The sequence below is a fragment of the Rhipicephalus microplus genome, chromosome 9 (assembly GCF_043290135.1).
Source record: "Rhipicephalus microplus isolate Deutch F79 chromosome 9, USDA_Rmic, whole genome shotgun sequence".
Classification (NCBI taxonomy): Eukaryota; Metazoa; Arthropoda; class Arachnida; order Ixodida; family Ixodidae; genus Rhipicephalus; species Rhipicephalus microplus.
This window is the reverse complement of record NC_134708.1, coordinates 42,854,915-42,869,953: the sequence shown is the minus strand read 5'-3', so window position 1 is coordinate 42,869,953 and position 15,039 is coordinate 42,854,915. Positions and strand designations below refer to the sequence as shown.

The following is a 15,039-nucleotide window of genomic DNA, read 5'->3' as shown; positions in this document are numbered from 1 at the left end:
TCCGGGTTTGTTATATCGCAGTTTGAGTTGCATATACAGTCAAACCTCAATATATCGAACACGGATATATCGAATTATTGCCTATATCGAACGGTTCCTATATCACGCCGGAAATTGCATGCATTATTGATTTTTTATTTCGAACAAAGTTTGACATATAATGGATATATCGAACTCAGCCACCCCAAACCGCCCGCGCTCCATTGACAGGCGGCGAGCTTTCTTGCAACTCTCGAAAGAAGCGGTAGAGCGGCGGGCGTTTACGAATGCTGCACACATAGATGGCGCCGAGAGCGCCACTTTAACTTAGCGGCGTACGCGCGCCGCAGCCTTGCGGTAGAGGTTCTTGAATGAGGAAAGTGAAGAGAAAAGCGCGGAGCTGTTATTTTCTTTCAATACGAAGGCACCGACACGGCTTTGCGCGGGGGAAGGGGGGAGAGGGAGGTAAAGATTGAGGAGAAAAGTATAGGAGGGAAAAGACGCAGACGACTGTTTCGGACACGGCCCGCGCTGCCGCGGGGAAAGGGAAAGCAGTCAGGCGAGCCGACATGGGCGCGCCATGTGCGCGCTTTACACCCGGACTCACGCCGCAGCCTTGCAGCTTGCAGTTGTTGCAGTCGCTATGGTGTCAACGGCACACTGCGCACTTGTTGCAAGCTCCTCATCGGCAGGCATCGGTCGTTGTGCTCGCAGTGTTCGTGCGTTCGGAGTTAGGCCTGTTGCGCACTGTTCGGAGTTGGGCCTGTCGCGCTCTGTGGTGCACGACAGGCCTAACTCTCAACGGCGGAACTCACGGCGGAGCTCATATCGGCGAAGCTCACGGATGTGGAGATTGTCGCCGAAGCTACTGCTGAGCAGCCAAATGAAGACTCTGCCGAGGTGGATCCCGCAAGCGCTGATGGTGCCCCGCTCCCGACATCAGCTGAGGTTCGTAGCTGCCTTGGCCCTTGTGCGCCGCCACTGCGGCGCTATTGAAGGCACTGGCCTGTCACTTATGGATCGCCTGGACTATATAGAGGACGCAGTCGTCAAACACGCCATGCCCAACAAAAAATAGGCTACTCTTTTTCAATATTTTAAACCAACACAATAAATACTCTGATTCTTCAAGTGAGTATTTACTGTAACACGCTTGAACGGTTCGTTGGTCGTTTTCAGCAAGCTGTTGGCGCATTTTTTTCGTGATCTTTTTATATCGAATTCATCGAACTATTTCGCGATCGCCGCGCCGTTCGATATATCGAGGTTCAACTGTACACCATTTGCCACTGGCTTACTGTCAATTGGAATCATCTACCCGAGAACATAGTAACTATTTCTAATATCCATATGTTTTGTCAAGCATTATGTAATTTTCTATAATTTAAAAGTGCACAATGCATTGTGTTGTGTCTTTTTATGTATTATGTTCATATTGTATTGAAGTCGTCCTTATGCAGCTAATATTGTATAATGAGGAGTTTTTGTTTGTTGACTAACTTATTTTTATGCTGTTTTATTACTTGTATACTTGTAAGCACTCCCTTTTGTAATGCCACGTGGCCTTGAGGGTAAATGAAATATGAAATAGACATGTAGCCATGCATTGATTATTATGAAATTTTTTTCTATTCCTGTAGCGATCGATTTCTACCTCACCCCTTTTCAAAATTAAAATTTTTTTATATTAACTGCCGGTTTCATGGCCAATCCCTCATGCTAGGTCCGAGCCATATATCAAGGAGCAAGCAAGCAAGCTTCTTTTACCATCCAGCTGCTTCTGGCATTAACGCCCACAGTGAAATGTCTGGGACAATCTGAGGTGGATGTTTTGGTGAAGTGCATTAGAACTGTACTTTTCATTACCGTCACCAGTATCGTCGACGTCGATTGACTCCAAGGAAGCGAACGCCGATGAAAACGGTGCATTTAGTTTGGCCTTTGTGATGCCATCACGTGTTGTACGAACACATTCGAAACAGGTCCAACGAAATGCTAGTCGCGCTGAAGCAAGGCATGCTACATACGTGCCCAGACATAGGAAGAACGGGCTGCTGCACGTGCGAGAAATTCTACAGCTCAATGCGCATTCGACCATGTTCACTACATTCTGTATGGTTCCTAAATATCTTAGTCTTAATTCGTATAACAGTCTGATGTGTTGCTATGGCATTCATTTGTCCAGCCTTGTGCCAAAACTGTGACTTTCTTTTTTTGTGGGCGGAGAGAGCTGCAAGTGTTCCAATATTCTTTTCGCTGTTTTTCATGAAGGAAGTTTGGATATTGTTCACAAAAGTTAATGAGGTCAGTTGTGTATATGCTCTAGGCAGCTCGAAGGCAAAAGCCATGGGTAAGGGATCACCTTCTTTGTTGCCTTGGTTTCACGCTTTCACAAAGACTAAAGGGAGAGTCACACAAGTGCTGTTTTTAGACATTTTTGAACCATGCACACACCGCAAAGATGAAGTAAATGATTTACGCCCACTTTCTGCGCTTGCAGAGTTGAGAAAGTGGAAACCAGCAAGAACACACCACCTAGGCTCTACTGTACACGGCAAGCTTGTGCGAATATTCGAACGAATATTACTGTATTCGAATTCATCTAGATCTGAATTTGAATTACCGACAATTTTGATGTATTCGAAATGAACGTATAGATAATTATTAATCCACATGTAACTCTCTTTAGGGGGGTTTCAATGCAGTAGAAGGGCACTACCCAGTGAAAGCACCTATCTAGGGGCACATTACCTCGCATGTTACTTTTTGTGAATGTGGTTTCACTGCAGTGAATGGGTAGAAACATTGTTTCGTGTCTCCCGAAACAACATCTGTAAATGTATAAACTGTTTCTTATCAGTACTTTGCATGTATAAGTAGAACTTGGTGCGGATTTTAATGCTCAGGAATGAATTCTCACGCGGCAACGGCGGTGGCGGCGCGTATCCGAGAAAAGAATAAATTTGAATATTTCCAACGGTTGTGGATGTGATTTTGCAGCCGCTCAGGCATTTTCGCTTGACTCCTTCAGTGTGGATTCTGCAGGACTGATTTTCTTTTGTAGATTTTGAGGCGCGTTCTTCTAGCTGCTGAAACTCCAAAGCGAGTGAATTTCCAATAAGGTTTGCTGCCTTCGCTCTTTTTGGTGCCAAGTGTGAACACGCCTTATAGCGCCAGCAGCATGAGGGAGAAAACTGCGGCACTTTATCGAGAGGTGGTAAAGGCAGGGAAGTTCTAAAGAACATGATGGATCTTTTTTCAGCAAGAAGAAGTTGACACCAATAAAGTTCTTGCTCATCTTCACGATCAGTTTTAACTTGTTCTTGGTTCATATAAGTTTAGGATGATTTGAATATCTTGCCTGCTCCCTTGGAATTCGTATCGTCAAGATTCTACTGTAGTACGCTTCGCTGTGCGGCGATTGATTGTGTACACTGTAGTTGTTCACCGCATCACAGGGCTGGACTGCAGTGAAGCTTGGGTGAAGCAAATCCATCATTGCTTAACACAAATAAGATTCCTGCTTCGTAAGCCATACATATTTTGAGACACACGTACACCTTGATAACCTCTCGCTGATTGCTTGCAGTGTTTGTTGTATTCAGTGTCCACTAAATAACATTTGCCAGAGTAGCGTTGTTCGTTGGCAGGACAGGAAAAACAACTTTATTTGGTCCTGAGAGGCAAGGCAGCGGGCCAACTATGTAGGTCCCCACCCAGCCGTTGGCTAGTCCCATGTCGGAACAGAGAGGCCATGCCTCTCCGCTCGTTCACGGGCCCTCTGGACAGCCTGAAGCTGGACGTCTTGTCTGGGGTCTGTGATTGCCGTCGTCCAGTCTTCTTCTGTTTTAAAATCCTGTAACGCAGGGCACTGCCAGAGCATGTGACTCAAAAAGCAAAATTCACCACAATCTGGGCAAAGTGGATCAATATCCGGATGAAGCATGCTCAGAAAGCCCCTAGAGGGGTAAGACCCCGTCTGGAGCATGCGGAGCGTGCTTGCTTGTGATCTGTGGAGCTTATGATGGGGAAAGGGAAAAGTCTGTCGCTCTCCTCTATAATGAGATGTTATCTCGTGAAAAGTAACGAGAGGATCACTGTGGACGAGCTCTCCCGAACTCACCCGAGAGACCACCCCGTCGCGGCTTGTGAAACCTCGCGCACAGTCGTGGGCTATCTCGTTTGGGTTCAGGTGACCCGGCAGTACGTCTGGTCCCATGTGAGCGGGAAACCAGACTATGTGATGAATAACGTCTGAGGGGGGTTTGCTGTGGAGAATTCTGGCTGCCTCTGTGGCTATCAATCCCGATGCGAACGCCCTAACGGCCGCTCGGGAATCGGTGTACACCGTGGTGCATTTCGTGTCCAGTAATGCCAGCGCTACAGCAGCCTGTTCTGCTACATCGACCAAGGAGGTCTTCACTGAAGCTGCCGAGACAAGTTCTCCCCTGTCATTGACTACTGCCACGGAAAACTTGCTGCCGCTGGCGTGGCGCGCCGCGTCCACAAATGTCTCTGTTCCGGAGAGGTTCTTTATGAAAGCCCTAGCCCTCGCCAACCTACGACCTTTATTGTGTTGGGGACGGATGTTTCGTGGAAGAGGGTCAACAATAAAGGAATTCCTTGTTTGATAATCAAGCTGCGTAGTTTCTCCCTGATTGAAGATAGGACGGAGGCCTGCCGCATCGAGCAGTTTTCTTCCTGTTTTGAAACTCGATAACCGAATTATTTGTGCTGACCTTTGCGCTTCAATTAATTCCGAAGTGGTGTTGTGCACTCCCAACTTCATGAGTTTTTCTGTGCTAGTCGTGATTGGGACGCCGAGCACCTTTTTGACACTTTTGCGCATGAGCGTGTCCAATTTATCCCTTTCCGTTTTGGTCCAATTGAGAGCCGCCACTATGTATATGATATGGCTCATGAGGAAAGCGTGGTGGGCCCTAAGGAGGATATCCTCGCCTATGCCGCCCTTCTTGTTGGACACCCGCATAATTAATCTCAGAATGTTCTCTGTTTTTGTGGTGAGATGGGCTATAGTCTTTGCGTTGCATCCCTTAGAGTCTAATAAAAGCCCCAGAATTTTCATAGAATTGACTCTAGGAATTGTGCGACCATCCTTGGTGCAAACGCTAATGGGCACCTGATCGAGAGGGGTGAGTCCCCTAACACCTCGTCTAGCCTGTCTGTACAGCAGGAGTTCCGACTTTTCCGGCGAAAGCGCCAGTCCCGTACCTTCCAGGAAAGACTCTGTAACGTCCAGAGCCTCCTGTAGAGCTTGTTCAACCGCCGCATACGATCCTCCGGGACACTAGATTGTAATGTCGTCAGCATATAAAGCGTGTCCGACATTAGGAACTTTAGAAAGGCTTGCCGACAGCTTGCGCATGGCTATGTTGAATAGAAGGGGGGAGATAACTGCCCCTTGGGGAGTACCCCTTCGTCCGAGTTTGAAAGGTTCCGAGACTGATTGTCCCAATTTTATTGCTGCCGTCCGACTCTCGAGGAAAGATTCAACGAAGGAGAAGAATTTAACTCCCAGGTTCAAAGCCGATATCTCCTTAAGAATATAGTCGTGTTTGACAGTATCGAATGCTTTAGTGAGGTCCAGTGCGAGGACCCCTTTTACATCTTTGCTTGGAAAGTCAATTATGTGTGTTTTGAGGAGAAGCATGACATCTTGCGTGGAAAGTGAGGGCCTGAAACCTACCATATTATATGGAAATAGGTCATTCCTCTCGATGTAGCGCGATATCCTGTTGTGTACTGCATGTTCTGCTACTTTGCTAAGGCAAGAAGTAAGGGAGATCGGGCGGAGGTGATCTAAGCTGGGTGATTTACCTGGCTTGGGGATTAAGACCACTGTGGCCCTCTTCCAAGTTTTTGGTACGACGCCCTCCTCCCATACCCTGTTTATCTCCTTCACTAAGGCCTGAATGGCTTTATCATCCAAATTTCTTAAGAGCCGATTCGTAACTCCATCGGGACCTGGGGCAGACCTTCCGTTTAGGCTATGGAGCACTTCCCTGATCTCAGCTTCCGAGAAGGGAGCGTCCAACTCTGGGGAAGGCACACCCTCATACCGGTGGGGGACAGAAGTTGAGCTCTGGCTAAGCGGGAGGTACTTGTTGGCAAGTATCTGAAATTGGGAAGCTTCTGAGATGCCTGCCATTTTCTCCTTATTAATAAGTCGGTCTATGGCTAGTTTCTGATTGCCTTTGGATTGTCCATCATCTAGGAGGTGTTTGAAGAGGGTCCATTTGCCTCCTTTGTGCATTTTCCCGTCCGCAGCCGAGCAGGCGTCCCTCCATTGTTGTTTATGGAGTTCGGAGCAGTGCTCCTCAATATGCCGATTGAGCTCCGCAATCTTTTTCCGTAGCCTGCGATTTAGCCTTTGTTTTTTCCATCTCGCGATGAGAGAGCGTTTGGCGTCCAGGAGATGCGCTAACCTTGCATCCATCCCCGGAGCATCAAATTCTGTTACTATTTCTTTGGTGGCCTTCTCGACATCCTTCTGGATTTGTATAAGAAGTTCACTGAAGGTGTCATGTACTGACTCATCTTCACCTCTGATTTGCCTAAAAAGGTCCCAGTCTGTATATTTATAGGTTCTTGGGGGTGGTGCTCTTATTTCCATCCGGAGTTCTATGATGCTGTGGTCGCTTCCCAAGTTCTCCTGTAAGTTGGACCACTCGACCACCGCATGTCTAGTGAAGCTGAGATCAGGCATCGTGTCTCTGGCGACCGAGTTTCCCAGCCTCGTGGGAAAACGCGGGTCGGAGATAAGCGTTAGGTTTAAGTCTATACTGGCTGCAACTAGATTGGCCCCTTTCTTTGTCCTCGTAACATAGCCCCAAGACGGATGGGGAGCGTTGAAATCCCCAGCTACTATTAAAGGGTGTGATCTGGCGGCAGTTGCGACCCTATGAAGGAGTGAGCGGATATTATGTTTATAAGCCGAAGGAGGGCTATACAGGTTAAAAACGAATATGTTGCTTCGGATTTTGCCGTTGGGGATGATTTCAATTAATTGTGCCTCGAGACCGGATCTCTTATCCGAGTCGCAAATTTTGACTTCGTGCTGCTCAAAGGAGGTATCTTTCCTGACCAACGTGGCGATACCTCTGCCATTTGCGCCTTTTTGGCTAATCGAACGGTAGCCCGAGAGAACTACCTTCTCGCTAAGTGTTTCCTGCAAGAGCAGGACGTGCGGCATTGACGCCTGTGCTTTGATGAACTGCAGTAGAGCAGCTTTACGCCTTAAGAAACTTGCGCAATTCCACTGCCAGATAATTATGTTTCCGGTTTGGCCCGTCATTTTGAATATTATTGAAGGAACATAGCCTGCGGCGAACTCGTAGCGTCCGAATCCTGCTGCACTATCTTGGCTTTTGCAATCGTACCAGTGTTGGTCGTCTTGAGTTTGCTAGAGTCAATCATTTTCATTTTAGATTCGAGGATTCCTACTCGACGTGTCAGGTGGGAGACGCTCCCGTCCATACGTTCGATTGTGCTAGATTGAATGGCTAAGGCCTCTCTCACCTGCTTGAGCGATTCCTCAATCGCCGTTAAAGACGCGAGTACATTTTTCTCAGGGACCTGAGCGGGGGACTCGTCACTTTGCATTGCCACGCTTTCCGCGATCGCGGGGGGCGAAACGGCCTTGCGCTTATTCGACCCTCCTGCTTGAACCGGTATGGGTGTGGCTACTTCACGGGGTTCACGCGAGTTGCGGAAGAGCTCGAACTCGGCCCTCAGCGTTCGTAGTGCTTCTTTAAGTTCTGCATTTTCTTTTTTAAGCATTAAAATCTCTGATTGTTCTCTTTTTTGCTCTGGTAAAATGCCCTGCGTTACCTTTTGGCCGCTTGGGATGTTCATCCTGGCCTTGTCCACCCAAGACATTTGCTTCTGAACGCGGCCCTTGGAACCCGATCGTCCTCTCGAACGGGAGCGACTGCTGCCCTTGTCACGCCCTCTGGAGCGAGAGCGCGATTTGCTGCCGGAGCGTCCTCTGGAGCTGGAGCGTCCTCTAGATGCCGATCTGCTGCGATGAGCGCTGGAGAATGATTCTTCTTCCGCCAGTCCTTCTTCGCCTCCAGCTGTGTCGGAGCCACGCCGCGCGCGCCTACGGCGGCGCCGCCGTCTTTGGCGCACGATGTAGGGCACCTGGAAGCGCTTTCTGCACTTGCGGTCCGCCGTTGGGTGCGCTCCGCCAGAGATGGCACACGTGGGATCACACTGATGATCCGGTGATGGTGACTGCATGCCGCATCCGCGGCATTTCTTCTGTTCATCGCCCTTGGGGCAAACATCGGACCTGTGGCCCAAATCACCACATGCATAGCACACGTCTACTTGCCTGCGATGCAAGGAACAAGGGTATCGAACACCATCACACACGACGTGCTAGGGGACCTTTTGTCCGTCAAACAACACGATCACTGTTGGTGTCTTCTTGATTCTTCGAACCCCCAGAGCGTCAGGGTTCCTCCGGTTGACGATCATCTCTGTCAGTTCTGCGTCACTGAGATCCACATTGATTCCACGGATCACTCCTTTACATGTGTCGTCAGACGCAGCCACGTAAGCCGCCAAGCCTATGACAGTCGAGCCCATACTTATCTCTTGGACCCTGGCGTAGGCGCGCGCATTCGCCTCGAACGGCGTGGCAACGACGAAAATGTTCTGGAAGGGGTTCGTGCACAGCGTGTCTTCGAACACCTGCTCTGCTGTTAGGGAAGCCGCCTTTGCGAGCGAGCGCTTGAAGATAAGAAGGTCTGTCTTCTTGACATCCATCCCTCCACGTGGCCGTATAATGGTCTTAAAGTGATCCCTGGGAAGGTTTGGGATCCTGGAAGCTTTCACAACACGCCTCAACACGTTCTGTGAGGCGGCAGTGCGGGAGCCGCCTTTACCGCTTCCTGTCGCTGACGTGGGCGCATTACCAGCGTTACAATCCGCCCGCTCGGCAAGTTTCTTCTTCTTGCTGGCTACTTCAATCCATCCCGCGCACTCCGCTTCTTCCGGATTGATGTCCATGCCTTCTACAACCGACACATTGGGGTTGGAGGGCATTCTTCAGCTCGACGACGCGTTAGGCGTCGTCGCGACGCTGTTGCAGCGCACGAGAAACGCGTCGACGCGCGAGGCGTCTGCGTGGCGTGGGTAAAAGTCCTGGGGATGTCCAAAAATTTCACCCACCGGTAAGATGTGTGTATCTGCTGGTTCACTACAACAAACGGCGTCGAATGATGCACACTTCTTGCTAGTTGAGGCAAAAAATCCGTGCCAGAACACTTGAACAAACGGGAGCCGACGTGTTCGCACATCCGCACTGGACGAGCGCCCCCTGGCTTTTTTCTTGTTCGTTGGCACAAATATTTTTGATGGCGCAAGTGATTGTAAACAGGCCAGGAAAGGCATACTTGCAGCAATGCTGTATTTCTTGTACAGTTAAACCCCTTATAAGAGGCATGCTCTGGGCAGCAGTTGTCTTTTATATAAGATTTCTCTATTATTTCTCACCCGTATTTTATTGTAGGCACATTGGTGTCTCTTATACCCATTTTTCTGTTATATCAGTGTTCAACTGCATCGAATGCAGCTATGAACAGGAGTTCAATGAACAGGGGGGCTCAAAAGTTCCCAGGTCACGCTGCCATAGGAATACGTGGTATAGTGGCTTGGGATCTTTTGACTAGCTTTATACATGTGGTGCAGGGTTATTCTATATCATGAAACTTGAAATACGATGTTAGGTTTATCTATTTGTTTTTGTCTTGTCTTCTGTGTCACTTGAGTTTGGTGATACAGATGCACAACTTTTTTTTTATTATTATTTTCAGAGTATAAAGGCACCTGGAAGTTTGGGTGCGAACCTGTCGGAAGGCCTTCTGTGCCTGTTGGTGCTGATGACCCTGCAAAACATTCAGGATCTGCCCAAAGCGTGAGTGTTGGAAGCGTTTTCTACTCCTGCTTTTTAACGACCAAATGGGAGTACTGAGACCCTTCCTTCACCTGCTTAAAGTACAAGTGTCCACACTGTCTGTCTAAGCAGTACCGACTTGAATGGTGTCTTTGAAAGATTAGATGCTGTTGAGCCACGTGCGAGATTGATCGCCTTCTGTCTTGTAAATCAGAGGCTCATTTGTAGGCTTGTGTGAATATTCGAATGAGTATTACTGTATATGAATTTGCTTCTGTTCGAACTTAAATTGTTTAAAATTTCAACGCATTAGAAATGAACGAATAAATGTCAATAGTCTGTATATAAACACTGTGAAGGTGGTTTCGCTGCTGTGGAAAAGTGCTAAGCCATGAAAGCATCTATTTAAATGTATATTAGTCTGCATCACTGTGCAAGAAGTACTTAGGTGAACGAACGGCAGTACTGCCCACTCCACTACTGTGTTCTGCGTCGCAAAAAGCCCGAGAGATGACGCTACCAACTGCGGTCTAGCGTGACAAGTAGGGTGCCTTGATGCCTGCTCCGCTCAAAAGAATCAAGGCACTCTAAAGCCTTTCAAGCGGGCTTGCGGGTGTGCACTGGCCGGAGTGTGCGTCTATTTTTCAGATTTTCAAGTTAAACCGCGTGCATATAGCTGATATGAGAAATGAAACGGTGCCTAAAGTAGTATTTTGTGCAAGACGTAGCACTGTTATCACGTTTGAATGGCAATAGTGTTTGAATAGCATTAGTAATTTTCGGCCACAATGCTAGCCGTTGTTGAACCTGGTTTGTTGCTGCGTAAACATGACTATAGCCATGAGCTTAAAGCATGTTTCTTAGTATGCGTAGAAGTGTGAAACATAATTTCTTTTGCTGTTCTGAAAATTTACAATGGCTTAAGCAGCTCAAGGTTATGGTAAACAGCATAAAATTCACATGCGGAATGCTCTCGTTAAATGGAAGCTGAGGGGACCAGAAGTATGTCATGTTTAACAGGAGTTCCGCTGACAGAAAACTGAACAAGGCTGTACAACCCGAGGACATAAAAAACCATATTACAGACATTTTCTATTAACGTATCATTCCGATTAAGAGATTTTCATTTACTGTGGGGTGCAACAGCTGCACCAATTTTGGTGCCAAGCTGAGCCAAAACCGTGAAATTTAGTAGAAGGGCTGCAAGCGCCGGGGTGGCCGGCAACCATGTTGGTTGACATAGCAATGTCACATAAACATTTTTCTGTCTCGAAGTCGCGTCATCCTGCCGACAGATGTCAAGTACCATTGCCAAGTTGACGGGTGTGCGCCATCATTACCTTATCTGGTTGAATGCGCCTTGCAAGCGAGTCGAGAAGTTGCACACGAAACTTAACTCCACCGTAAAGGAAAAAAAATCGCTACCATATCCACAAAGGGAATGATGTTAGAGGACCTTGGTTGGAGGTGCATTGGTTGTTTCTTGGTGAGACCATCTGTGTAGGAGGACTTGTTAATGAGCCAGCGCATGATGTGTTGTCGAAGGCAGCATTGTTGGGCACGTTCCGCTGCCGGCACTGCACAGTGTTGGCCTCGTCGATCGGCATGTTAACCACCTGCCCCTCATGCCATACTGGCCACTGCCGTGAGTCAAATGCCTAACGCTCATAAATGACAGACAAAGAGCTATCAGGCGTTCTTCAACGGTGTTGAGAGCAGGCAGGTGAAGGGGCTTGGGAGAATATAGGTATCGTGCGTAACAATACCGTAGGAACTTGTTACGTGCTGCCGTGCCTGCGTAGCGACACGAAGTTGACATAGACGCGAGGAGGGGAGCGTGTGGGTCATCGAAAACCGACTTCTTGGGTGGGGAGAATTGGCGAGACTCTGGTGAGAATTGTTAGAATTACCGGAGGGACAACCGGAGCAGCGACCTTGAGCGGCAACTGGAAGAGAGTACACTGGCAACACCATAGTACACGCTGGCAGCTGCCGCTGGGCTAGCCCCGAGCAATAGAAGCTTACTGACCAATCTTATAGGGGGGGGGGTAGCGGTTCGAAATAGTCTATGCCTTGTTCTGTACCTCTCTGTACCATGCAGAACGCTGCTTAAGCCACCTTCGCTACATTCACCGGCATCTTGCAGAAAAACATATTACAATTTGGAATGGGCTTTAATCATCAGATATAGCTCATCTTATTCCTCTATTATTCATGCATGTATGTGCTGCATAATTGAGAGTGCTGATATGATAGCTCATGTCTAAAAAAGTTACTGGAAATCATTTGAAGCAATGTAAAACAGTTCTTCAGCAAAAAAAAAAAAAAATAAAGCTGTGCACCAGTCTTTTTTTATTTTTCCCCCATCGCTACTCGTTAGTTTTATGTATCTCACAAATTTCAAGGGTGGCAGATTCATGCTTGAATTCGCAGTATTTGTCAAACGATTTGACAGGCGCTGTAAATGCTAATGGGAACATTATAATTGTTTGTACTATCGGGTGGTTCAAAATGCTACCTCAATTTAAATTGCAGTGTTATATTCTGTCTGCACGGTTTAGGTGATGTTGAATGGTTTGTATACATATTTTTGTTTTCTTTTTTAAGTCTAGGCCTAATTTTTTACACTGCTTCAAATTTGGACCATCGTGCTCCTAGAGTGAAGTTTTACTGCTCCAAAAATTCCTCTAAATTTTATTTCGGCTGTTGCGCCGCTGTTTACTGGGTAGTCTGGTGTACTGATACCAATTTGTATAACTGCACCACATTTTCAATTTCATGTTAAATAGAACTTCTAGTATGTTTAATGACTTGGCACCTATTTCAGTCTTCCTTTGTGCCCTCAACTACTTCTGAAGTTTTCTCTTTTTTCGACCCTTGTCATTCCTAATTCAGTGCATTTCAAGCCCTGATGAAGCACAAGAAGTCCCTCGTAGCTGCGCTGGAGGAGTTATCATCTAGGCATTCCGTGTCGGCAATCCTGAAGCCACTGCTGGCTCAGCTGACCAATTATGTGCTGGAACCTCGTCAGAGTGAGGGCGAGGATGCCAGTAAGAAGGCTGCCGTGCTCAAGGCTCTAATCCAGCTCGCCCTGTCACTCGACAAGTACTCCGACTACGTTGTGCGGTGAGCTCATCGTTTACGTAGTGAAGTTGTTCTGCAAATTACGTGCTTGATATTTTTGGGTAACAACTAGTACTAATAGCACATTGAAGTTCTGAACATATAGGAGCTCAAGACGATAAAAGCATCATTGAGCAGTGAAAGCTGGTATAGCCTTTGTTTTGACAAGAGAACTTGTCTTCTACCCACAGATTTCTGATCACATTGAAGTAATCAATAGTTACCTTTAAAGCTCTATTCCATTTAGAACTTATTTCTAATTCAAGTAACTTGTATTATCGATAAGTTTTGCATAATTACGGCAATTCTACTTTGTTGGGGTTACTAAAAAGCATCTGACAAATACACATCTACATCTGACAAATAATGTGTTATATATAATAAAAGAAAGCCGAAAAAAATACAACAAAGAGCCGGCATATAACATTGAACAGACTTAAAGGGACACTAAAGGCAACTATTAAGTCTATGTTGATTGTTGATATAGTAGTTCAGAAACTGCATAGCACTACTTTTGGGGCCAAGGAAGTGCTTATTTTGAAACAAAATCATCTTTTAGTGGTCAGCATTGGGTCAGCACACTTCAATTTACCCGCCTCGAGCAGAACGTGGCAGCAGTGGCGGGAAAGCTGTGAACAATGTGGCCCATCTTTACTGCGCGGTCGCTGCAGAATGAAAGTAGCAGAGCCACAGCACCAACGACGGTCATTGAACAATTTCTTGCCATGGCCTGCGAGATGGCAGGTCTGCTTGGTTCAACTGGGCCCCACTAGATGGCACAACCTGTCCAGTTCAACCAGGCGAAAATTGAACTTTTGAACCACTCACGCCATTCTCCAAAGTAACGTCCTTTGGTTCTTATTTTTTCCGTGAACCAAACATAAACAAACAAGCAGCTTTTTATTGCATCTCTTGGTGCACGTAAGGTTCTTTATTTAGTGCAGCTAGTTCGATTACTAGTGATTAATTGTGGACGGTACGTCTGGCGTAATCAGGATCATTTCGCAAATGCCCTACTGTAGCACATGTGTTCTCGTGCATTTACCTTGATTTCTTGGTAAGTAGGGCACTGCTGTTGATAATATTGTCGTTTTAGACATTGTCTTACCTTGAGCTTTCACTCTGACATAAATTGTTATTTGACTTAAGTGTCCCATTAATATCTCTCGTATGACCTGCACAATTTTTTTTTAATTTGGAGTGAAACTCGAGACAAAAAAATGCAAATTCTTGTTTCAAAGGTAGCTTTACAGCTATGCGGCAATACGTTAGTATCATTTAAAAAATATTTTGCTAATCGCTCTCTTTTGACAGTTCAAGTTGTTCACGAGAAAATGTGATACTTATCACAGAATGGCAACAGTGTCTCTTTTTCTCATAAGTCTAGCATAAGGTAAACTGTATTCTTTGTGTATGTGACGGCTTTTATAGCTTCGCTTACAGTAAAAAAAAAAAAAAAAGTGACATTGATTGGTAGTGACTAACAAGTTCAAATTTGTTGTGACTGGTGGGTTACCTTTTAGTTTCTGATGACTTTAACTGTAACTCTTAACTTTTGCTGGTGAAGTTTTAAAAGGCTTTTGCTTAAATATTATGCCCTGCATGATGAACTTCGCATGTTGAAACTAATCCGCAAGTTGCTTTCTCAACCTTTCTCATTCATGCAGTCTGTTCTTTGATGCTTATATCAAGCTACACAAGAGCAGAAAGGCCGGTGACAGCAGCACGGCATCAAACTCGGCAAACGATGAAGTGGTTCTCGACATTATGAAAATGCTGCGTCAAAGGTAAGCATTTGCTCTGCACAGCACCTGCAAAGGGGGCTTTAGTATTTCGAAATTTGCTTTTGTAATGCAGTCGAACCTCTGTACAAGAGAGACTGACATAAAAGACAGATAGGTGTAAGAGACACCAGTGAGCCTACATAAAAAAAAAAAGGGTTGATAAGGAAATGCATATGGGGTACCCTGCTTATAGGAGACATCACATATAAAAGATAAGAATTGCTGCCTGGA

At 46.5% G+C, this 15,039-nt stretch overlaps 1 protein-coding gene across 2 annotated transcripts in view; it reads left to right on the top strand.

The window, feature by feature from the left end:
* l(2)k09022 (HEAT repeat containing 1 homolog l(2)k09022) overlaps nucleotides 1–15,039 on the top strand; it is a 147,275-nt gene that overhangs the window by 25,034 nt on the left and 107,202 nt on the right. For both annotated transcript variants that reach the window (XM_075873504.1, XM_075873505.1), the window contains exons 8-10: nucleotides 9,822–9,922; nucleotides 12,797–13,027; nucleotides 14,692–14,811. In XM_075873504.1, the coding sequence (XP_075729619.1) occupies nucleotides 9,822–9,922; nucleotides 12,797–13,027; nucleotides 14,692–14,811 (452 nt within the window). The remainder of the gene's footprint in view (nucleotides 1–9,821; nucleotides 9,923–12,796; nucleotides 13,028–14,691; nucleotides 14,812–15,039) is intronic.